At 35.9% G+C, this 25,627-nt stretch overlaps 3 protein-coding genes across 14 annotated transcripts in view; 1 reads left to right on the forward strand and 2 right to left on the reverse strand.

The window, feature by feature from the left end:
- LOC129259122 (CTP synthase 1-like) overlaps window positions 1-1,239 on the reverse strand; it is a 21,888-nt gene extending 20,649 nt beyond the window's left edge. The window contains exons 1-2 of one of the 3 annotated variants that reach the window (XM_064098252.1): window positions 1,160-1,239; window positions 379-650 (exon numbers count right to left, since the gene is read on the reverse strand). The gene's annotated coding sequence lies outside the window, so the exon portion shown is untranslated. Of the gene's footprint in view, window positions 1-378; window positions 766-1,159 lie in introns of those variants that run through there. The other 2 variants (XM_054897395.2, XM_064098253.1) reach the window with 2 other exon arrangements.
- LOC129259120 (histone deacetylase 8-like) lies at window positions 683-19,470 on the forward strand. Of its 9 annotated transcripts, none has more exons than XM_064098251.1 (12): window positions 683-745; window positions 5,013-5,047; window positions 6,358-7,239; window positions 8,069-8,258; window positions 9,364-9,505; window positions 9,929-10,041; window positions 11,004-11,081; window positions 12,509-12,617; window positions 13,768-13,940; window positions 14,387-14,481; window positions 14,944-15,049; window positions 15,609-19,470. In XM_064098251.1, the coding sequence occupies exons 3-12, from the start codon at window positions 6,445-6,447 to the stop codon at window positions 15,629-15,631; spliced, it is 1,824 nt and encodes a 607-aa protein (XP_063954321.1). In that variant the 5' UTR covers window positions 683-745; window positions 5,013-5,047; window positions 6,358-6,444; the 3' UTR covers window positions 15,632-19,470. The 9 variants fall into 9 exon arrangements, 7 of the variants coding, with proteins under 7 accessions (XP_063954321.1, XP_063954318.1, XP_063954316.1 ...); XM_064098246.1 differs by having other exon boundaries at window positions 690-835; window positions 4,716-5,047; XM_064098247.1 differs by having other exon boundaries at window positions 705-820; window positions 4,870-5,047.
- LOC129259119 (PAX3- and PAX7-binding protein 1-like) overlaps window positions 19,335-25,627 on the reverse strand; it is a 24,447-nt gene continuing 18,154 nt past the window's right edge. For both annotated transcript variants that reach the window (XM_064098244.1, XM_064098243.1), the window contains exons 14-17: window positions 25,409-25,475; window positions 24,615-24,761; window positions 24,006-24,157; window positions 19,335-23,445 (exon numbers count right to left, since the gene is read on the reverse strand). In XM_064098244.1, coding sequence (XP_063954314.1) covers window positions 23,331-23,445; window positions 24,006-24,157; window positions 24,615-24,761; window positions 25,409-25,475 — 481 coding nt within the window. In that variant the 3' untranslated portion in view covers window positions 19,335-23,330. The remainder of the gene's footprint in view (window positions 23,446-24,005; window positions 24,158-24,614; window positions 24,762-25,408; window positions 25,476-25,627) is intronic.

Here is a 25,627-nt window from a genome sequence, read left to right on the forward strand (position 1 = left end):
TCAAAATTTCTGCAATGATCAGTCACTGGCACGCAGTTACTTTTACTAATAGTATACCCAGTTGTTGTGTCCGGACAGGTTGTGTGTCCGGACGATCAATTTTAGAAAGTCATTTGGAAGAATTTAATACAAGTGAAGTTTCATCAATTTTTAGTACAAAATGTTGGGAAATATTATAGAGAACAAAATAGAAGATGATTACAACTATTGAATTCATATTTTTAGTGTAATAATCAAAAGACAAAAAAGAAGGCTTCAAAATATTAGGTGTCCGGACACCCGACCCCCCATCCTACTTAAGCATGGCATGCTTTGCCATTGGCTTTACTTTATATACATGTACCGTACATGTAGTCTAGTACCAGTACCACCACTTACTTTTCAAATTACACCTGTTCCTCGCTCCTTAATTATGTCTAGCAGTAGGGTCAATAGTTACACTTCTACTTCTACTCGTACTACTCGATCCACTTCTGAAACATGTGTTTCCATTAACGGTTCCAACAATAGTCAATACCTTTCTGAATAATACTCTGCAGACATGCACTGCACGCTGGTACCTCGCTACATGCATTCAATACTGAAGTTCGAAATGGGCAAAATAGCGCGCGACAACAACGGCAATTGAATCAGCTGTATGGTCGGGGGTCCTAAAGCTGCGCGGGTCCTAAAGCTACGCACCACTCATCGCGCATACAGTTTTTATGGCAAATGCGCACTCTGTGTGTGGAACTGTGACTGCAGAGTGACGAACGATTCCTATTCAATTTTTTCTACAGAGGCTGCAATAAATCTCTAAATGCAGAGAAAACCAACAACTGTTTGGATTTTTTGAGTTATATTCGCTTTAATTTCATTTTATCCTATAATAATGTGAATATATTTTAGAAACTGAGGCACAGGAAATACTATTTTTTTGCATGATAAATCGAGTGCGTAGCTTTAGGACCCCTTCTACATCGGGCGGCGAAATCAAGAGGTGTTCGGAAAACACGGCGGGATTTTTGTGTTCGTGAGTTTTGCGATATTTTCTTCTTGGTTATTGATCTTTATAATGTTTTCCACAAATTAGTGAAAGATAATTTGTTTAAATATTAAAATTGGGATAGTTTTTGTTGTTTGAAAACAAAGTGCGTAGCTTTGGGTCCCCCCATCATACACGAATTTCATCCATTCAACGTTGCAATAACAACAACCGCTCGGCGCGCCAGAACTGATCGTTCGCGCACTTTGTAAAGTACACGTAGATGCCCCCCCCCCCCCCCCACGATATGAACCACCACCGCAGTGCAGGATGGGGGGTTGTTTATGCCATGCACACATTGTTTAATGGTTAACAGAAACACAATTATGCACTCTTTATTGATTGCAATAAATGAGTAACTTAGGCCCTATGATATTATTATATAGGCATTTTACCTATCCCATTATCCTAGCTGGCGTTGGGTTCGATGCAGATTATTATGATGGGGTGTCCAAACTTCGCGCACTTTTCAAAAATATTCATCAGGCTGATTTTTTTTCACAAAATATTCATAATTCATACAAAAAGAATTCAAGAAATAGTTACCACATTGACGGCAAGATCGTAAAGTATAAAATCATGGACGAAAATGTGAAGTAGGTCAAGGGCTTTCGCCGGTATCGCGATCTCAAAATTCTAATCCGATCGGCGAATGCGCGCTGTGCTGGAAAACCGTTCAGAAAAAGTGTGACCTAACTTCGCGGACCAAAGTTTTTGTGGAGATTTAAACAGAAACTCAAGCTGAAAAAGTGAAAAATTTATATCAGATTGATGGCAAAATGCTATAGAATCGGTTAGTACCATATTTAACTCACATTTTTGATGATTTATGCTTGCAAAATGGTGATATCGTGATGCTTGTTGAGAATATCAGATTTCTTCAAAACGGGCGCTAACGCGGCGACAAATTTGCCGATCTTTTGCCAATATTTTCATGAATACTGAACTCATCCTAAAGAAACTTACACCAAAGGGTAATTTTAGGTCGCTTTTCACGTTGGTGATGTCAGATTTTAAGGATATTGGCTAGTTTTTTAGATAATGACCGTCCGCGAAGTATGGACACGCGCGAAGTTTGGACTCACTGCCATACTGTATAAGAAATTTTTGTCATGCTCTAGTAAAAACAATATAGTCAGGGACAGATCCAGGATTTCCCCTCTCAAAGTCAAGGAAGGGGGCACATTTTCCCCGAAAAAAAAATTGACAAGCAAAAAAAAAAAAAAAAAAACTGAAAATAATTTCACCAAAATTGATCAATGCTGCCTCATTTCGTACACGAAAAATTTTACACAAAAAGGTCATCATGGATCATCACACCAAAACAATTAAGTGTCTTTCATCCAAAACCAACAACCCAGCATATGCATGGGCGGAAATCCCAGGGGGACAGGGCGGACGCGTCCTCCCTACCCATATGGTAGGGGGGACACCGGGGGGGGGACACAATATCAAATGTCCCCCTATGATATTTTTGGTCTTTTATGATATAATTCAAAATCGAAATGAAACATGCATTTTGGACGAGGTGACCTAACTTTTTGGGTGATAACCTTTTTTCTTTTTTTTTGCTTGTCAGATTTTTCAGCCCCTGGTCTCCCTACCTTTCGGGAGAGATTTCCGCGCTTGCGAACAAACTAATACAGGTGAATTTAAGACCTCCCTTTTCTATGTTTTTTTTTTCTTGCTTCGATCGATCCTTATCGATCTTTATTTTTCCTGTTCCTTAAAATAATCACAATTATTGGCTCGGTCGCCAAATTTCCTCATCAAGATACCGGTATAGTTATTCTGAACACTGCCATCCATTTTTGAAGAAAAAAAACTTTGATTTCTTTTCTACTCTGCAGAATATAACCCCCTTATTTTTATTTCATTATTTTTTAATTAATATAAGAATGGGGGTGCGTGATGCGCGATCGCGCGGTCGCGAGCTAGCTCGAGCGAGCGAAACAATGCAGATCGCGCATAACGCGCAGCGCAGACACGCAACCTATGCACGCAACCATAACAAAAAAACTTCGTCCGCTAGAGTGTGCCGTGGCCGTGTGGATATGATAATGATATGAATGTGAGTAAATAATTATCGAGATTTTTCCCATTTAGCCTAAATTTTCCGTTATTTGTTTGTATATTTTTAAATCGTGTATTGTTTATAATAAATTCATTGCTTCGAGTTCGAATAAGTTATGATTGATGAGAAATGTGACCCCTCGATTTTTCTTGATCCGAGTGCATGTTTAATAAAATCACAGTCCCACATGTTGGGAACTTTGTGTGTGGTGCACAGTGCAGTGGAAAATTGTATGGAACAGAACGGATAGCGGAGCGTTCAACGCTAGCGGGCGCGGCGTGTATGATGGGGTGGGGGACCTAAAGCTACGCACTTTGTTTACAAACGATTAAAAATATGCCAATCTTAATATTTGAACAAATCATCTTTTAGTATTTGTGGTAAATATTCTAAAGATCCTTAACCAAAAAGAAAATATCACAAAACTCACTAAATACGAAAATCCCGCCGACGCCGTGTTTTCCGAACACCACTCTTGTCTTGATCTCGCCGCCCGAAGCCCCGATGTAAAAGGGGTCCTAAAGCTACGCACTCGATTTATCATGCAAAAAAATAGTATTTACTGTGCCTCAATTTTTAAAATATGCTCATATTATTATAGGATAATATGAAATTAAATCGAATATAACTCCTAAATTCCAAAGAGTTGTGGGCAGTCAGACCGCGGGTCCCTATGGCTGCTAATGAGCAAAAAGGCCAGATTCATCCAAATCATCTGGTGGCTGAATCCTCCTCCTTGCAAAATCTCATGATTCGTGAGATTTTCTTTCTCTAAGAATTTACCTGTTTTAACTTAGTTAAATGAAATATTATTGCACCATCAGATAGAGTAAATGTTACTCTTTCATAATTATTAGTCATTTATTTTGTATACAATATTTTGTTAAATAAGTAAATTTCTGGCCTGAAAATGTGCCTCAAAACTGAATTTTCTTCCTCTGTTTTCTTTTGCAAATTGTGCAAAACTTTTTATTTTGAGCCTCAATGATATCTATATCGCCATAAAGCTGAACTTCTGTACTTTCTCACAATGCCACTCTTGATATGCGGCACCTTTTAATCGGGTCAAGAGCACACTTTTCCCACCAAGGTACAAGACGAGATTTCTGAAATTTTGTACTTGCATGAAATCCAGAGTTCTGATTGGCTGGATAAGGTTCACAGAACAACAGGCGCGGGGTATTTGAGGAGATTACCACATGGGAAGTGTGACCGTCCCATGAACCCAGGCACTGGAACCATTGGAATTTGCCAGTGTGTGGTCTCTTTGACCTATCAGAGTGCAGTATTCTTGTTTTCAAGCTGCTTTATGTACTTGGCAAATGAAGAGCGTGATCTTGACCCAATAAACCAATTCTTATTTGGAAACCTATATCATTTTAAAGCATACATATTCAGCTTTATCATGATTTAAAAATCATTTGGGCTCAAACAAAAATAAAGTGTGAAAATAGCAGCATTTGTCAGGTGAAAATAATTATTTTGTAGCATATTTTAGATCAAAATTTTAACCTATATTACAAAATCTCTGAATAAATTCAAACACATGACCTGAGAATTATTCTTCTTCTTTACAATGATACCAAATTCATGAAATTCGATGCACAATTGGAGCAGCAATAGCCGAATGAAAAGAGGTGTTTTGGTCCGCATCAAGCTCATTGAATATGCAAAACATCTACAAAACATCTCAAGTCATGAATATCACTTGGATGAAAGACGCCACTTTCTTGGGACCTGCCATCTGACTGGGTTTTCTCTTCATTTAGAGATACTGCAGCCTATGTAGATAAAATTGAATAGGAATCGATTGTCACACTGCGCATTTGCCATTAAAAACTGCATGCGCGATGAGTGGTGCGTAGCTTTAGGACCCCCTACCATACATTTTGCTTATTACATAACGTCATCCAGCCACTGCCAAGAGCCAATTTATGAAGGAAAATATAGTAAGCATGCGCAGCCTTCCATTGCCCCACACAGTATTTCACCATAACAAGTGTGCAACGTGTCGTTACTGACGCGCGTCAGTAACGTTGGACCTTGGGGAATAATAGGAAACAAGAATCAAGATGGCGGTGCAAACATCGGGCGAGTCCCCCCCCCCCCCCCCCCCCGTCTTTTCATAATATTTTTCTCATTTTTTAAAAGAATTGTTAAAAATGAAATGGATAGCATACAAATGTCGAAAATTAAGTTGTATCCCATTTACATGATTCAGGGCGAGATCTTTTAGAAGGAAAGTAGAAATCTCGGGGGCGAAAGTTTCAGGTTTTTTAGCGGTACACGCAGATGAATGGGAAGGAATTCCTGGCTTCGTGGAGAGTAAGCATACGTTAGTAAATTATTTTTACTCTCTAGAAGCCACCTGGCTATCCTGCCCTGGAGATTAATGTCATCATAGTTGCTCCAAAATACACGTTTTCTTTAGGGTTTTGAGCCCAAACTTATGTAAATGGGCTACAATACTATTTAGACCCTTGTCGCACTAAAGAGTCATATTTTTAAATAATGTTAAACATAAAATTATTGAAAATATCAAAAGTAGAGGAGCATTTACTCGCAGTATGTTATTGTCACCATCTTGCCATCTTTGTTGTCGTAGCCTAGCTACCAGACATGTATAGAGGGCGACAATATCATGAGCAGTGCTAACTTAGATTTAAAAAATACTTGCATTGGCAGATAGATATCATGAATCTTGCCTAAATTTAAAGTAAGATTAATGGCTGTGACTATTGGAGTGATAACCTTAGGGCTGGTCATTGTTAGAATTATTATTGATGTCTCGTTGTAATGAAAATTATACTTGTTTATGTAACGCTTAACACATACTTTATCAGTTCTTAGTCTCTAAGCACTCTACAGCAATGCAGCATAATGCCTTTAGCAGAGCAGCTATTATGCACACTATGTGTCAAGGAATAAATTCCCAGCAGGTACCCATTTACCTCACCTGGTTTTAATGCAGCACATTGTGGGTAAATTTCAGTGCCGAAGTCAAGCGTTTTTCCATCCTGTATACAACCGCCCATGCCAATGACCGTTTTCAATTTGACGGTTTCAGATAAAAAGATTTACTGTCAGCCATGGATTACAAATTGTTCGTGTAGCTACTTGTAATATTTCAAGTTTTTCTGACTTAATTTCTGATCAATTTTGGAGATCAGCCCTTATATGATTAAGCATTGAGCTTTGTGTTTCTGGGTTCTTTATAGCCTTTATTGTTTTGCTATTTTTCTTTTTTTTTCTTTTTCAGATTCTAATGTTGTAAATGATGTTAATGGCAAACCACAACAACATTGTGCATCTTATTTGATGTTAATGAGCATCTGCCTGAAGAAACATGAATGATGAAGGTCCATCAGATTCCGAGAACAGTTTTGACGCAAGAAATCAAGGTAACAAAAATGAGTCCCCACCAAGACTACAGACAGCAGGAATCTTTGGGAATGTGCAAAGGCTTCATCCAACCCGTCCTTCTGAGAATCTCCTGAGACTCCAGCCGGTGAGACCATCAGAGAACGCTCCTCGGCTTCAGTCATCAAGATGTTTGGATAATGGGCCAAGGTTGCAAGTAGCAAGATCATCAGAGAATACTCCAAGGTTCCAAGGTGCAAGAACGTCAGAGAATGTTCCCCGGCCTCAAGCAGCAAAATCTACTGAGAATGCTCCTCGACCTCAAATGTCAAGACCTTCAGAGAATTTACAAAGGCCACAGACAGTTTGGCCCTCTGAGAATGTTCCTAGACTTCAGTCAGGTCAACCAACAGAGAATGTTCCAAGACTGCAGCCAGTAAGGCCTTCAGAGAATGTTCCTCCAGAAATCAGCGTCTATGACTGTAACAGTGAGGAAGAGGATGAGGCTGTCCAACCCCCTCCTTCTAGGAAGCGGGCAGCTCTTTCCCCTCTCAAGCCACTTAATCCCACTGTTTCCAAGACTGTCGAGTCCAGTCAGCCCACCAAAGCCAAAGTCAAGTATATGGGCTCTGTCAGTGGTCCCAGTGGACTGTCTGTAAGGCAAGACTCCATTGCTGGGTCCAAAGACTCACCAGAACAAACAGAAAATAATGCCATTTATTATGTATTCAGTCAGAGACTACTGCAGTTATGTGATCAGGTGCCAAAGATACCTAAAAGGGTAAGTCATATATGCTGTATGAACCTGGGAGGTATAGTTCTTCTGTGCTACACTTATAGAAACAGAGAGATATTATGAGATGTCAATCGTCAGGCAATAGTGGGAATTTAATCGACACATACATGTAGTGTATTTTTTTTCTTAATAAAAGTCTCCTTGTATACAAAACACTGTTTTTAGGTAACAATTTACTATCCTCTCAATTCTAATGGTATTCTTGGTCATAGTTGGGAATTAAACAAAAGCAGAATAATCAAAGATTAGCTCCAAAATACATACTAAGTTCAACAGATAACTTAGTAAATGATGGGTTTCCAAATTCTAATGGAAAGAAAAGTAATGACAATATGTAAGTGATTAGCCATTGCACTGGCTTAAATCTGTTAAAGAGGGAATTTATCTAGCTCACTGGCATTTTTCACATTTCTATACCCAATGTCTTTTGAATGAAGAATACAATTTCTCCTACTAAATGCATACATAAGAGATGCCAAATGTCCCTTTAGGCAGTATTTTTACTTTTTAAATTGAAAATATGACAGGTTTCATGAAAGATATTTCCCCATTTGTTCTTATACTTAGTTATCTGTTGCAGAAAAGTTGGAAATAATGTTTTTCCACCCAAGATACTTACAGTTTGCATCCCTCAAAATAATGCAATTCTGTGATGTTGGCATCCCTAAATGTATGTAGCAAAACATCATTGACTTCCTTTACACATTTAAGATAGAAAAGGAACTGTTACAAGCTACAGATAAGAATGTGCATTTGATTAGCCTGGGACTAATTTAACTTATGAAAAACGATGTTTGTTCTTTGTTTCCTCCAGGCCAGTATGGTACACACCTTGATTGAAGCATATGATCTACTAGATCATGTGACCCTAATCACTCCGGAGTTTGCCACAAAAGACGAGCTGTTAGCCTTCCACTCCCAGGAGTATATTGAGTTCTTAGAGAGGGTCAACTTGGAGGAAGACTCAGAGAAAGATGAGGAACTCAAACAACAGTTTGGCTTAGGTAGGTGTTATTGGTAACTTGCCACAAGGTCTACATTCAATTCATTTACTTTCTGTTTGGTCTCAATGGCCTGTATTCTCAAGTCAGGTTTATTTAACTTAGACCATGGTCTAACTCTGTTAAAATTATGGCAAGCCAAAAAATCTCTTAATCTGTAGCAATGTCATTATGTTTACTATTTTTCTTCCCCTTGCTGTCATGACAATGAAAAATACTTCAGTTATCATTCCCAGACAGTTATAAATGATTTGACTGTCAATGAGTTGATAAATTGAACATTTAGTAACAGAGATATGTGCCACAATTGCCTATCCATAGTTAAACCACAACTTTATGGGCCAATAAGTACAAAATGATCAGTAGATTTGGGCTTTAGACTAAGTGAGGATTGGACTAATTGGGTAGTAGACCAGGGCCCCGTCTTATAAAGACTTACGATTGATCCGATCAACGTAACTCTATAGAAATCCATCAATGTCATAATTTTTTCTACAGGAAATTTACACAATGTCCTTTGTATGCAAAGAGAAGCACAGTGAATTTTCAAGAAAACAATGAATGCATGAATATACATCATAGCTAGAAAATATTTTGAACAAGCATGCATAATAGATGTTGACGTTGCTGGCCGTCCATAGTTGCAATTGATCATTTCAATCGTAACTCTTTGTAAGACGGGGCCCAGGTGTAGTGTAGACCAAGAGCCATTAGACCAATCGGTAGTAGACTTAATCATGGGGTTAGCCCATATGGTATTAGATTGCCTGAGAAGTAGACCAGTTGCTTGTAGACCAAGTGAATATTATACATTTCATACATTTGGAATCAGTGCGACAAGATCAACCTTACCTAGTATTAGCAAGAATCAGGGGACTAATTCAGGAACATCATCAGCACAGACAAGCTGTCATCTGTGCTTCTTAGCCAATCAAATCCACGGAAAGTTATCAGATCTGACAGCATATATTGATGAATATTGTAATTTGACTCCTGTATTGTCTTTTGAAATGATCATGTTTGAATATTCATTACACGGCCTATAAAATGTTGAAGTTATAAAAAAATAATTTCCATTTATCTGTTTTCTAAATTTTCTACATTTTAGGTTATGACTGCCCAAATCTGCCATTAGTGTATGACTTTGTGAGACTGGTTGCGGGTGCATCTCTCAGCTGTGCCAAAGCTTTAATTCAACAGAAATGTAGGATTGCAATCAACTGGAATGGAGGCTGGCACCATGCAAGGAGGTAAGAGAACATGCCTAAGGTATCCCTCACATTTCACCAACTCCACAATGTAATGAAATCCAAATATCATCTAAAGTAGAATGTTTTGCCTTATTCAAGATAGGTTTTTTTACTGTCTAGTTTTTCATTTCTGAATGTGATAACATTGAACTTGGCCAATATCATGACGTCAGTGTTTGTAATCATTTGCAAATTTCAATTGCAATCAGCAATTAGTACATAAAATCAGTTCATACTTAACAATGTACTGCAAGAATCAATCAGCAATCAGTTGGAAATTCACTATTGCAAATTAAATGATGGAATTAGAGATCTAAAATTGAAGTAGGACATGACCCCCAATGACGTAACACTTATCTAGTATATAACCTTCATTTCCCCTTTCATTGTTACATTCTTGAATCTCTTATTTTTGTCCCTCAGAGATGAAGCAGCTGGATTCTGCTATGTCAATGATATTGTTCTTGCCATCCTAAAACTCAAGGAGCATTTCAATCGTGTTCTCTACATTGATTTGGATCTACATCATGGTGATGGTAAGACCAATACACTTACAGATTCAATTTTAACTCAAATTTTACAGATTCAATTTTAACTTTATCTTTAACGAGATTCAAATGCTTATGTAAACAATTATTGTTTAAACGTTTGATGTGCACTGAGTAGAGGGCATTCTTTCTCCCTCTCGATCTCTTATCTTCCCTCTTTCTTTCTCTCTATCTCTCCTTTTCTTTTTCTCTCCCGCTATCGCTTCCTTTTCTTTCTTACTCTTTGTTAACTTCTCAATGTTCTGCATATGGGTGTGTGTTGGTATGTTGGTGTGATTGTGTGTGTATGAGGCATGTTTTCTTTTTATCTGCTTTACACTTTAACAATGTAAGATCTGTTTTGTTTTGTAAATTATTGTACAGGGCCCCATCCTCGCAAGCTATGCTTTTCTTGGGGTCCTTCCGATTTTTATTTATGAATTTTGTATATATTTATTTTGATTGAGTTTTTAATGGAAAATAAATGAACTGAACTGAATTAAATTACTGAGTCATGTAAATTCCTTTCTTTGGATTCTGATGGTCTACTTGAATCTATTTCATAAAAGATTATTATTTTTCTCAAGGATGTTCTTTTCGTAGGTATTTCCATAAAGCATGTTGAAGTTTAAGTTGTTTTATTCTTGTTCACCAAAAAAGATTGGGAGGGGGGCTCAATGTTTCCATTATTATATGTGCCAACGTCCAGTCAAGCCAAAAACTGTTATCTTTCAAGTCTTGATCATTTCTCAAGATGTCAAGCTATAATAACTCGTTTTTTTATCTGTTGCAGAAAAGTTGGAAATGTTTTTCCACCCAAAATACTTTGATTTTAGCTCCCAATAATAGAGCAAACAAAAAAAACATACTCTTTTTCTTTCAAGACTACATCTTTGATGTCCTGACATGGTAATTCCTTAATTCTTACAACCTAACTCATACTCACTCTCAATGATTATCTCTCTATACAGCTGTAGATGATGCGTTTATCTTCACTCCCAAAGTGATGACTGTCTCTCTTCACAAACACTCACCAGGGTTCTTTCCAGGTAATTATCAAGTAGATAATAGTGTGTTATATTACCCTTTTCACTAGGTAAAAGTCCAATTTTCACTGGTCAATAGTACATAATATAAACCTGGCAAGTACCATTTCCAGTAGAGATGTGAGGCAAGGTGTGGCTAATTATAAATGGAAGATAACCTGATGCAAATGCAGAAAGGTAAGCATTTATTGTAATGATGTCACAATTGAACAATAGAAAATGCAAAGATAAGTCACCCAGAGTTCGTGAGGTCCAGTCATTCCAGTGCATGCATGTTCTTGTCTGGTGTAATGATTTCAGTCAGTGTTGAAACAATGACAGGAAGTGCTGATGTTGCATACATACAGTGAAATACAACATTACTAGTCTTATGGACACACTGTATGATGTTCATATGATGGCCATGTGATGTAAATGTGTTCTTTCAGACCAGAATTGATGTGATGAAGAATTTCAAATTAAAAAAAAAGTTACACATAGTAATGTCAGCAATTTACCCCTCCCCCCCAAAAAAAAAAAAAGTGAAATAGCTTCAATCATTCACTGTTACTAAAGTGACAATGGACAAAATGATATAAATTTGTGCAATGAGTACTGGCACAAGCTCTTTCTTCATGACATATGTGATATTAATTGAGAATATGTAAGAGTAATGTGTCTATAAAGACTACCTACCTGTATGCTGTATGAAAGATCTAGCCGTAGGGAATTAAGAAGGCCTCTCAATGTGCGAAAAGCTGGGCAACATTTAGAAAATTAGTATAAAGAGGGAACACCTTCCTTTAAAGGACAAGTCCACCCCAACAAGAAGTTGATTTGAATAAAAGGAGAAAAATACAACAAGCATAGCACTAAAATTTCATCAAAATCGGGTATAGAATAAGAAAGCTGTGACAATTTAAAATTTTGCTTAATTTCACAAAACAGTTATATGCACTTCCTTGTCAGTATGCAAAAAAGCAGACTGATGACATCACCCACTCACTATTTCTCTTGTATTTCATGATATGAAATATGAAAAATTCTAATTTTCTCCTCGTTGTCATGTGAAACAAAATTTTATTCTCCCTGGACATGTGGAATTTGCCAAATCTGTAAGAATTGAAATATTGTATAATTCAAACAATAAAAAACAAAAAGAAATAGTGAGTGAGGAACATCACCGACTCTCTCATTTGTATATCACTAAGTTGTGCATATAACTGTTTTGTGAAAAATAAGCGAAAATTAAGAATATCATAACTTTCTTATTTTACATCCGATTTTGATTAAATTTTTAGCGTTATGCTTCTTTGATTTTTGTCTATCGATTCAAATCAACAATTTTCTGGGGTGGACTTGACTTTTAATAATGAAGACCACTTTCTTGCTTCTCTTGATTAGTTTTATAGGTGGGTTGCAATTTAACATGTATGACTGATTATTTACAGGTACTGGTAGTCTGAATCGAGTAGGAGGAGGAAGGGGAAAGTTCTACACTGTCAGCGTTCCTCTCAAAGATGGTATCAAAGATGAACAGTACTCAGATCTCTGCACAAGGTAACCTTATTAACCCATTGATCCCTATGATCAAGATAATTTGGGCAAGATCTAAAGAAAGAGTGTATGATATTGAAATGATATAACATTCAAGAGGTTAAAGAAATCTTTGGGCCAGAATTTACAAAAGAGTATTAAACCAGCAGGGTATTAAACCATTGACTATGCAGATTTATGTACATAATTATGCTTAATTTAGAGCACATTTAGCATAAAAGCGCACATTTATAAAAGGACGTCCTCAGGATATGAAGTGAATCTGCCCAGTCCATGGCTGCCACCTTGAATGTTATGTAATGCTTTTGATGCTCATTCTTCATCACTTAAACATTTTCTACCCAAATTATTAAGTACACATTTTTTTGTTTAAACATGCAAACACTTGCTGGTAATTTTATTGGATTTTGTTTGAACTCATTTTTGTCTCACCTGCATAGCAGAGTGAGACTATAGGCGCCGCTTTTCCGACGGCGGCGTCAACACCAAATCTTAACCGAAGGTTAAGTTTTTGAAATGACAGCATAACTTAGAAAATATATGGACCTAGTTCATGAAACTTAGACATAAGATTGATCAAGTATTACTAAACATCCTGCCCGAGTTTCATGTCACATGACCAAGGTCAAAGGTAATTTAGGGTCAATGAACTTTGGCCATATTGGGGGTATCTATTGAATTACCATCATAACTTTGATAGTTTATGGATCTGATTCATGAAACTTGGACATAAGAGTAATCAAGATCCCATAAAAGTTTCAGGTCACATGACCAATGTCAAAGGTCATTTAAGTTCATTGAACTTTGGCCATTTTAGAGGTAATCATTAGATTGCTGTCATAACTTTCAAAGTTTATAGATTTAGTGTATAAAATGTGGATATAGGGGTAATCAAGTATCACTGACAAGTTTTAGGTCAAATGATCAAGGTCAAATGTCAATGAACATAGTATTGTATCATTATATGAATGGTGTTTTTTGTGAATAATCATTTTATAGTAGTTTTCAAAGTCAGCACTGCTACTATATTGAATCGCGTGATGCAGGTGAGACCGTCAGAGGCGTTGCACTTGTTTATATCATTACCACATCTGGAGTATATGTTTGATTCTGTCTGTTATGTTTATCTTTCTCTCATTTGGTGATTGTATAGGGTCATGGAGCAAGTGCGTGTGAAGTTCCAACCCAGCGTGGTAGTGGTCCAGTGTGGAGCAGATACACTCTCATCTGATCCTATGCAATCCTTTAACCTTACCCCTCTAGGGGTGGGGCAGTGTGTGTCAAGGGTTCTGTCATGGAAGCTACCAACTCTCCTATTGGGTGGGGGTAAGTCAATCCTATGCAATCCTTTAACCTTACCCCTCTAGGGGTGGGGCAGTGTGTGTCAAGGGTACTGTCATGGAAGCTACCAACTCTCCTATTGGGTGGGGGTAAGTCAATCATATGCAGTCCTTTAACCTTACCCCTCTGTGCATGATATTCCTCGTTTAGATTAATATTTATTCATTTTATTCATTCTCACTCATGATGCATGTACTCTAGAAAAAAGTTGCTGGCCCGCAAGTGGTAGAACAGTCCTCTCAGGATAATGAATGTTGGTTCACTTGGGAGCATATTTGTTATGAAATGCTCAAGTTGTCTTTGTATATACATGTAGTTCTTTAGAAATAATAAATGGATAGAAATAGAAAAGTTCTTGAAAATGGAAATCATTTCATGCATAAATTTCTGTCTCCCTTTCCATTCTACCTGTGAATTGTTTGTGATTGTAGGAGGATATAACATGGCCAATACTGCCAGATGCTGGTCTTATCTAACAGGTCTGGTCCTAGGAAAGAAGCTACCATCAGAAATACCTGACCATGAGGTAGGTGAAAAAATAGTTTTAAAAATCACTCAAACTTATTGTTTAGTTTTTAGCTTTAGATCTTCAGAATTAGCATATGAAGAAGATAAGATCATTGTGTAAGGGCTATTATGTTCTGTATATCCCAAAAGGCGACAGCAATAGCATGATTGTTGTTAAATATGCTACATGACGTTTAAAAGAGTAAAACGTAAATATTGTAGAGTCTTGTTTTCTTTAACCTTTTTGTACTTGATATGAAATTTTTCAAAGGAGAAACCTATGTGTATTTTATACCCCCAAAAAACATGCCAAGATTGCATGTTTATCTCCCATTGAATCTAGCTGTATTGTTGAAACAGTATCATCCAGTTAATGTGGAAGCTTTTAAAGCAAATAATTATTTGCATTGATGTATGTAAACTGTTCTCAGGTAGTGCAGCTTTGCAGTTATATTTTTTTTCTTTATATATATTCATGTAGTTTTTCTTGGAGTATGGACCTGGTTATCAGCTAGAAGTCTGCCCTGCTCACTATACAAACTGCAACTCGGTGGAATATATGGAGACAATTGCCAAGGCTATTACAAGTAAGTCAACAAGAAGTAACTTTTTGAATTAGAGGCACAACAGAAAGACAGAGAGAGATGGAGAAAATGCTGAGTACAGGAATGTTATGAACCTAAGCATTGGAGATGTGGCCTAATAGGGAATATCATTATGAAGATTTTGAATTTTCATGATATAAACAGAATCATAGGAGTTCACTTCTGGTAACATTCTCGCCATGGTCCTTTGAAAATGCTATTCCTTTCATTTTCGTTCTGATGAAAAAACAAAAATCTAGCTATTTCTATTGAGATCTATGATGGACTATATCATGACCGACCTCTTATGACCTTTTTCGCTTTCTGCCGCACTCTTCTTTATCATTGCTTTCTTCAACTGTATTTAGTCTCCTATACATCATTTTCTTAACTCCATCTCAGCATCTTAACCTCGGTCTTCCCCTCTTTTCCCTTTTCTCATTCTATTATATTCTTCCTAAGACCATTATTGCTTTATATAATAAGGCCAAAATAATGCGGTTTCAACCAATTGAATATATTCTTTGTTTAAAAAAAAAAATCTTTGTGTTTGTTTTTGCAGAAAATTTGGAAAATGTGAGATGAATTCATGGTGAAGCACCAAATAACCAAAGATGCTATAGAATGGATGTGCTATGGAGGATTTGGTGGATGAATCAGTTTGCTGGAAATATGGCGTATATCATGGCATGTACAACTGTGTATGCTGAATTGCAGAATGAACCTTTTTTAATTTTAGGGCATTGAATCCTTAGATGATGCAACTGCAAGTACAAAGCATTTCTGACTTCAGAGAGAAACTACAGGTTTATACAGATATTATTCAGCAAGTCTAAGTCAGTTGTGTGAAAAGTATAAGGCTTAACTTTTCCTTGATCCTGTAACACAGCTATGTGAAAATGTATCCTTTGTTTTACACAGTGAAGAAAAACATGACTGTTGGACTTCGGTTTCCCCTGACTCTGAGGAAAGCATGATTATTTTGTTTACTTGGAAGTAAGCAACCAGATGACCAATGGCTTTTGTTCTCCTTATAGGGACTTGATTCACTACATCAATTTGCCATGATAAAATACTTAAAAGAATTGCTCAAACTGTGGAATTAAGTCTTATCCCCACCATGAACTTGAAAAATTCTTTTTTTACATCCTGTGCAATTTATTTAACAATGTATTTTATATTCACCAAACAAAAAATGTATTGAGATTTAGTATCATTTCACTTTACCAATTACTTGCGTACAAAAAGAGAGATAAGATACCATGGATTTTAAAAGTGTATTAAATGTTCTATTCTCTTGTTTTAAATCCAAAGATGACAGACTAGTTTCTATCAGATTTGTTTTATCCACTTTTCACGTTTTCAATGTAATTTTAATTAGATAAAACAGGTGGATGAAATAATTTTTAATCACAAAATGGCTTGTATAATTGAATGTTTGGTATAGAAATTGTATACATTTTCATTATTTTTTAAATGTCACGTTTGAAGAAATATTTCATGTAATCTGATCCACATTAAAGGTTGACCAGTATTATATTATTATATAATTTCTCCCTTAAATTTACTCAATGATAATTGTATGTATGACTTGAAAGCTTAAATTTATATGTATCCCCTTTTACAGATATTTTGAATGATTCTTGCACCTTTGCATAGTAAACATTGATGTGTGAATGCTACTTAAATTCAAAGCCCAAATTACTTTAATATCAAATGAATGTTCATATTTATTGCGGGCAAAGCATAAAAAACACATAATTCATATATATGTATTAACCCAACAAAGTAGCATTTGAAGTAAAAACAAATTCAAAAATGGTATTTTCTTTCAAGATGTTAATTAAATCAATAGGCTTTTTTTTAGAGGAAGATTTGGACTCTCATGAATGTTAATGCTTGTATTTTGTCACTTTACATATGATCACACTTATATGCATATTTATGATAGGATTATTCTGTGATGTATTCAATTGAATTCTTTGTGTGTCATGGTGTGGCTCGCTCTTTCCAATCAGAGGGTCGTGGGATCAATTCCAATGCCATGACCTTGATTTTGTTAAAGGTAGATAGTAAATTTTGTAGGATTTAAAATGAAAATAACCGATTCAGTTGCTATATCAGTCATGATTGCAATCCTTTAGCATGTCTAAAAGTCAATATTTTTTTAGGGCAGGGCCATTTTTCTGTAGGGCACCTTTTTATATTACAGCACAAGTGGGGACAAAAAATGAGGAGGGAAGAACAAATAACCCATGCCAAAGGGCATTGAATCCCATTTAAATGGCATCAATACCATGACCTTAGGTGAATCAAGATATTCAAGATATCTACCATGTCACTATTGGGTACCATCATACCATTAAGAATGATTCCAGCAGGCATGGGGGGTGTTTCACAAAGATTTAAGTATGACTTAGAGTCGCACTTAAATACCAAGTTGCGTACGGTATGAAAGGCTTGACCGCATTGGTCAGATCGTGTCATGAGGACGCGCACTACTGCGTGTCTATCAATAAGATCGCGCGTTCCATATCATGTACGCGTAGGCATTTAAGTGCGACTTAAGTCATACTTAAATCTTTGTGAAACACACCCCTGGTCTCTGTGCATTGTATATCATTGCATTGGGCCACCCAGGGGGCCGTTTCATAAAGCTCTTCGTAAGTTTAGAGCGACTTTAAGAACGACCGGTGATCCATTGTTACGCGCCAAACCATCACCTATGGTGTATACCATTTACCAAAAGAAATGATCACCAGTCGTTCTTATCTTACGAACAGCTTTATGAAACACCCACTCGGTGGTCTACCTGCTGGATGCTCTCCGGCATGGACAGCATATGGCTAACCTTGATTATTTGTTGCTTTAAATGCTCAACGTCTTCATTTCATCTAAAAAGTTGAGGTGTTGATGATTGCACACTCACTAGAAAGAGATTGAGTATACCTCTAATTCCCTCAGAAACAGTTTTTTTTCTGTCTATTTTTGACAATTTGATTTTTGTCATCTCTTTAAGCAAGGAATTTATCCATATTTTAGATTTCCTTAATAGAATGCATGCACTGACTGCTAGAAGTTGAAAGGGTGCTAATGATGATAACTATGTAGCAGAACAGAATTTTTCAAGGCGAAGTCTAGATGGCTCGAACTGCGCATGGATGTTATTTTTTAACAATAGATAACAATAATTGAAGGGAAGGAGTTGTACTTAATTAAGTAATGAGTATGCATTTTAACTAATCAATTTATTATTTATATTTTAATTGAGCACTGTATTTATATCTTGCCTATGATATGAAATGTCTGTCTTTTAATATGTTCCAGGATTGTCAAGGAGAATTTGGTTTTAAAGGCATTGGAGAACATTGATTTGACTAAAAACGAAAAATGTTTCATCTCATTTTTATTCCATAAACTTCATGTGTTACAATTGATATATATGAATATCAAATACACACACACCCCTAAATTCACGATTAGTTTTTAATAACACCTCTATAATCTTTACCAATGCCTTTAACCAATATTACAAGAGGTATTTTTAGCCAGTATTTTGCACTAGGATATTTTCAATAAATGTTCCTCACTTCCACATTTTTACTAATATTTTATCTATTGGACTGTTAACTTTTTTTTTATGACAAATGTCAGCTGTCATAAATTGAAAGAAATATTGCATGTATAGTAATATACAGGAATATATTTATGAAAAATCTGTTTAATGTACAGGTTCTCCACTTCCATTGAAATATAGGATTCATGTTGATGAACTTTTGGTCAAATAGTGAAGTCTTATGTTCATTTCCATAAAGAATAGCGAATATTCTATTTATGATTTAGCTAAACTGTGGAATCAAGACATTGGCAAGTGAATGAAATCTACATTGTCATGAATCAAATGTGTAATGGAAGTTGAAATCCAAGGCCAGCTCAAGGTTGTATGCTTATACCTGAAGCGGAAAAACTGTGTAAAAATACATGTACACTATACATGTATGCAAGTGAATGAAATATACACTCTTGTCATGATCAAGAGAATTTATTTCTAGAAGAATGTAACGATAGAGGATGTTCAAGGTCAACTCTGTTGTATGCTCAAATTGTAAGCCAAAGTACAGCGAAATGTATTAAAGGAAAGTAAATGAAGCTACTATACTGTCATGAATGAAATGTTTCTCGAAAAGTATGCAATGTATGGAATGATAAATGTAGGTGAAGTTGGATCAACTCTTGATTATGTTGTTTGCTCCGTTGAAGCCAAAAGACAATAGAAGACGGGAGAATCTTGTATTAAACAATAATATTCATGATTTTATTGTCGTCAATATGGACAAAAACAGTATGTACATATTCATGTTAACAGTTATGTGCTATGTATGGACATTTAATAAACACTGATCTCACCATTTTATTACAAACTATTTGCATATGTCCTGGATTTCATTCTGTCTATGATTTTGGTAATCGCCACTTGGTCTAATCCTAGTTTGTGTACTACCATTTGGTCTATTAACAATTTTGTCAAATTGAAAGTTAGTCAAATTTCCAGTTAGGTTATCCCCATTCGGTCTAATATCCACTGGATTTAGACCACTAAAGTCCATATGACTAGATAAACTATTTATTTTCATTGACAAAGTACAAAAATAATAAGTAGATGGGAGTGGAAATAAGACCATCTGGGAAAGAAAATGAATGAAAATTAGACCAAATTGAAAGTAGATCAATTAGTTTGATCATGAGAATTAGACCAAGTGGACACATACCCCAATTTCGGTACCGATGGAAAATCTGTGATAGACTACACACTACATCAGTATACTCACTGTGTGTTCCGTCATTAGGACTTTTTATCAAGACTTTTCATGGGTACCTAATATTTTGATACTCAGAATACACAGCATCGCGACCATTCAACACAAGGAATTTATAAAAATAAAATTTTCAATTTAAGTCCAATGTATAATATAAATCCGGGAAATCCAAAGAAATACTATGAATGATTTCATTCACCTGTAATAAATTGTCCAAATGCAAATTGCCGACATAGGAAAAGAAAAATATTGTCTCGTATAGCAACCATTGTGCAAATAATAGTCTGAGGAAAATAAAATAATTCAACACATAAGTAGGAGTTGCTGTATATAAGCTGTTTAAGTTTTGGTTACGAGATAAAATTCAATGTTGTGGAGGGACTGCTGTCATGTTCAAGTTTACTTGTAAATGTTGATGTTATTTCTCACTTAAGGCTTTTTCAATACAGGCAAATTGCAAATCATAAGACACAATAGCTGAATACATGATAACATCAAATTGGGTGGTCACACTTCAAAGTTTGGTGATTACTATAAATGTCTGCCAATCATAATGCCATGTCTCATATAACTTTATTTTCTAATTCGCTAACGTCAACCCCAAGGGATTTATATGAAATAAAGATCACAAACTGAATGACAATCTCAGTAATGTTATGTAGTATATATTTAACTTCCTGTTATCCTTTCAGTCATTCACCTTCACTTGTTTACAAACTCCCCCAATGTCATCTAAGAATCCCCAAAACCCCCAATACCATTTAACTCCTAAACCTTGACCATAAAAATACCAAGCCTCAGTGACGTCAGCTAACTTCAAGGAACAAAAGTTCTAAGTATGAATCACACTTCCAGCCCCAGTCACTTGCACAGAGCATCACCACACCCCTTATACCAGAGAAAGTTTGATAGACAGTTACCTGTAGACCAATCAGATCAAGTTTAGATCACTCCCACCTTAAATTGTTACACCCCCAAAACTAATGATATAAATAAGACTTCTTGATTATTAGAGATATAGAATACTAGACCCACACTCATCCATATAGACCGACTGACTTCAAGACTTAGACGTCCATCCAATATTATTCTAACTTCAGAAAATTTTAATCTCATACTTCGAAATGATTATATTCATTATACTCCTGTTTTATCTAAATCTTCCTTGATATTTTCATGTACTTCGAATTGTAAACTGTAGCTGCTTGACGATTAGATACCCTGTGATTTTGAACTGTATAACTTTCTCCAAAGTTTCTTCATTACGCTTCCCTTCTACATTATAATTACCAATCCCAACACGACAGTAAAATCAGTTTTGTGTTAAATGCTATTGATGACATTCAAAGAAAACTTAAAAACTTGGAACAAGTAAGCTTGTGTGAAAAGAGAACAATCAAGGAATAACATCAATTACAGTGTAAGCATTTAAATGTTAGAGATCTCCCCATTTCTAGAAATGTGACCTAAATTTGTGATGTCACAAATGAACTCTCCCCTCTGTATACTGATATTAAATCCCAAAATGTATATTTTTGCTCATTCAACTGATACTGTAGTACAAACTCACAGCTTCAACATCCATGTAAATTGATATCCCTGGTGAATTGTGAAACAATGTTTACATAGACTTGATGAAAGTAATGAAAGAGTAATAAGGCAGCTGTACATATGTGACATCACACATCTTGGTTGCATTGCCAACCATTGTTCTGGTTTAACTATTGAAAGCAAATCGTAACATATATCTTTTACAGTAGAATTCCAATGCTCAATTCATTCGTAACTGGGAATAATAACTAAAAGTTTTCTTCATCATGGGAAAATGTGAAAAGCCCATGGTAAACATACAAGTGCAAACTCCCGTGTAAATTATGATCTTTATGAAACGGCCCATAGGACCATGTTTCATAAAAGTGGTTGCAAATGGAAACTTACAAGCTTATGAGAATGTGTTGTAAAATTGGCCGAGAGCAAAATTGTCATATAACTTAGTCAAAGATTTATGAAACAGAAACCTGGGTTCCGTTTCATAAAACTTGTTATAATAGCAAATTCAAAGTTACAGTTAAAAGCTATCGAAATCCTTCAATCTTATTGGCTGATAGTAAACTTGTTATAGAAATTGTGCATTTGTCATTATAACAAGTCTTTATGAAATGGGACTCAGGTTGAAAAAAGGTCCAACCTGACTGGTGCAATTGAATCCTTCCCATGGGTATGTAATCATAAACTGCCACTTCACTCTAATCCTGAAATGTCTAGTATAAATATATTGGAAGATTACACATATATGGTTCAAAGTGCGAGCCCTGCTTATCTTATCTTCCATGGTAACCTTCAAAGATTACAAAAGTATACAATATAAACAGAAACAGATGTATATGAAACAACTTTGAGACTTACTTCATCATAATGATGATTACTGGATATTATTTTATCAAATAATACTGATTGGATTGTTGAAATAAATTACATTCACAAATTTAATCATTGATAAAATAAAATAGTTTCTGCAAGCTAATTGCATAGATCAGTTATTTTACTGATTAGACATTGAATAAGGGGCAATTTCCAATTTGTTTGGTCCCCTACCACCCCCCCCCCAAAAAAAAAAAATGTGTACAAAATCAATAACCTTTATGAGATACTGTAGTTTATTTAATTGTGGTGTTACTCATTTCATAGATAAATTAAAATTATGGTAATTACCAAAGAAACAATGCTCATCAAGTTGTCCAAGATGTTATCTTCTCTTGTACAAGTTAGTAGCACTTGCAGATCAAGAACTCCCTTGAGGCTGGGCAAAGTTATAATAATCATAAGTTTACTGGAAACAGAACCCAGAGTTTGTAGTATGATTAATTCCCCATGATCTCATGCCCAAGAGGACAAGTCTCTTTTTATCTACCACCAGTTTGTCCAACAACCTTCCTGTGTAAGCTTATCTATTTGACCCAAATTGACAAAGATGATGATCAAGAGTATAATAAATCTATGGAATACTGTTAATAATGCCTAAGAATTACAGTCCTCATTTCTGAACAGTATCGCTACAGGTAGAATGGTCGATTTTCTTAAACATTTGAGGTTCTGCAACAATCAGCCAATCAAAATTAGGCTGAAGAATGAAAACTTGGCATCGTGATTTCTCTTGTTGAAGCAATACAGCCAGCCAGCAACTTAGAAGGTGGTCATATCTGTCATGATGTCAAGCATATCTTCATGACCAGTTGCGGATCTTCATACAATTTGTTTAGTATCTCACATCTGAGCAACATCTGATTCTGCTTCAAAACAATCCTTGATGGTTCCTGAGCTTCTTGACCTGTCTGATGATCTATACAGCATCTGCATCGTATCTACTGATCAAGCAGCCATCTTCAATTTGAGATCTTCATGTCAGAGAAACCGTCTATGGCATGTTTCAAGTCTACGTGTGTTTCAGCGGATTGTCCATTAGATGGTCAGCTGGTCACTATCTGTTTGATGTCTTTCAGACTGATGTCATCGGTGAGTTTGAGAGCATGGTCCATGGCTCTCATGTTGACAAGCTGCTTGATGATTAACTTCACCAAGAATCTAGGGGGAAAAAACAACAACAATGAGATAAAGATATTGACCATTATCCCCCAGCAGTCAAGCAAGCCAAGAAATACGAACAAAATCATTACAAAGTTATCTTTAATGAAAAAACAGGCATTTATACATTCCCCACATTTCTATTTTAAATTGTTTATCTTTTGTTATCGATAAGAAAGAAAATGAACAAATGTCTAGAGCTTAAATAATGCAATTATTTTTTATTTCTATTTTCCCCCTAGATATCTAAACTATATATTGATGTTAGGTAAATGGGTACCTGGAAGGATTAATTCCTTGAATATACTGAACGCGCTGCTAATGAAGCAGCACTTCAGGCTACAGCCAGATTAATTATAGTTTCACTTTATTTCCTCTGGCGAAAAGTACTACACAAATCCAACTATAATTATCATTACTACTATCATTATGATAATAAATGATTGTACATTAAAAATAAAATGTGAAAATGAAATAGAAAATCAAACCAAACTTGGGGAACATATAAAACTAGTGAATATTTCAGCTTATTCATCACAGAGTGTAACCCTCTTAGTTACCTGCTATTCTTTTTATCAGTATTATCTGCTTTTGCCTGGCTTTGTATGTGTCCAGCAGCATACTTAAGATATTTACACAGTGGTTCTAATTGCCTAAGTGTGCTGTCTCCTTCAAGCTCCTCAAACCATGGCACGGGGAGGCTTGATACAATCTGTAAAAAGGAAAGTGGCATATGATATCAAGCTATTATTTTGTGGAAATGGAAATATAAATTCATTCATTTTGTTATAAACATTTGACAGTGTGCAATAAACTTGGACAAGGGGAATATTTTCACTAAATATTACAAACATTACATTTTGGTATTGCTGACACAGCTACAGCTTTTCCCTTGCACCGCCAAGGACTGTTATATATTGATACAAACACATTCAATAACTCAAAGCAACATTAAAAGCCTAGTTAAGGAAGAACCTGGTTACTCAATGACCTAAACTCTCCTTACTTTTGGGGGTGAACACAACGCAGAGTCGGCAGACTATTATGACATACTTACGAAGCAGTCAACTCGTGCACATGCAAATGGAAAAGTCTCTCTAGAGTTGAATTTATTATTTTTTTTTCATACAGGGCCATTAGGTTTTGTTAGGCAAGTATCATATACTCACCCTATCACATTTGGCGATGCTTGATTCATCTATATCAGAGTTATTGAGTGAGAGAAGGAGGTATCTATTCAGCAGACCATCTATAGCTAGCTCTAAAAGCTGCTCCTTGGCAACAAGGCCATGCCATGACAACAGGTTTCCTAGCAACTATAAACAAACAGAGCAATGTGCATATTTGTGAATTCATCATTATTATTCACTATAAGGACTTAGCATTGTGGAATGTCAATAAGTAAATAACACTGTATATATGTCATGTAGCATCCTTTAGCAAGGCATTAATCCACACTTTCCTTTCTCCACCCAAGTGTTAGGTGGATACCAGGTAGCATGCAAAAGTCTTGTGTGCATGACGATACAGTTTGGAAACTCTCGCTAAAGAGAAAGTGCATACATTCTGTGGGTAAGCCAGGATCCAATGATAGGGGTAATAATATATATGTAAAGCGCTACAGAGACTTTTTTCAGGGTTCCGTTTTAGAAAGGACTTACAACTATTGCAACTTTGCCACTATGGCAACTATTATGGTAAACTTGATTATGATTGGCTGCTGAGCCCTGTTACCATGGCATTATGGCAAAGTTACAACAAGTGGAATGTCATGATCATTACTATGCCGTGGTCATAATTAATATTCATTGACATACTGACAATACACAGGTCTCCCTCACACAACAACTAATATCAACTTCTATCATAATTACATTCCCAATGAACAATCCCACGAAATTGAATATTTCAACACCTTTCAAAACAATTTCAAATGACTACCTAGATGGGCTGAGTTTCTTACCTTCAAACATGACCAGAACTGTCTCTGCATAAAGGAATTAGCACCGGAAGCTTTGTTTTCTAACATACTGTGATAGGTCAAAGAAAATTAAAAGAGAGAAATACAATTAACACTGCAAGAGTAAACATTAAGAGATACGCTTTATATTTGCAACTGATTGTAGCCATAGACTTAAGCTGTGGTCACATCCCGTCGTACTAGCACGTGCGTGCAGTCTAC

The sequence above is a fragment of the Lytechinus pictus genome, chromosome 4 (genome assembly GCF_037042905.1).
Source record: "Lytechinus pictus isolate F3 Inbred chromosome 4, Lp3.0, whole genome shotgun sequence".
NCBI classification, from domain to species: Eukaryota; Metazoa; Echinodermata; class Echinoidea; order Temnopleuroida; family Toxopneustidae; genus Lytechinus; species Lytechinus pictus.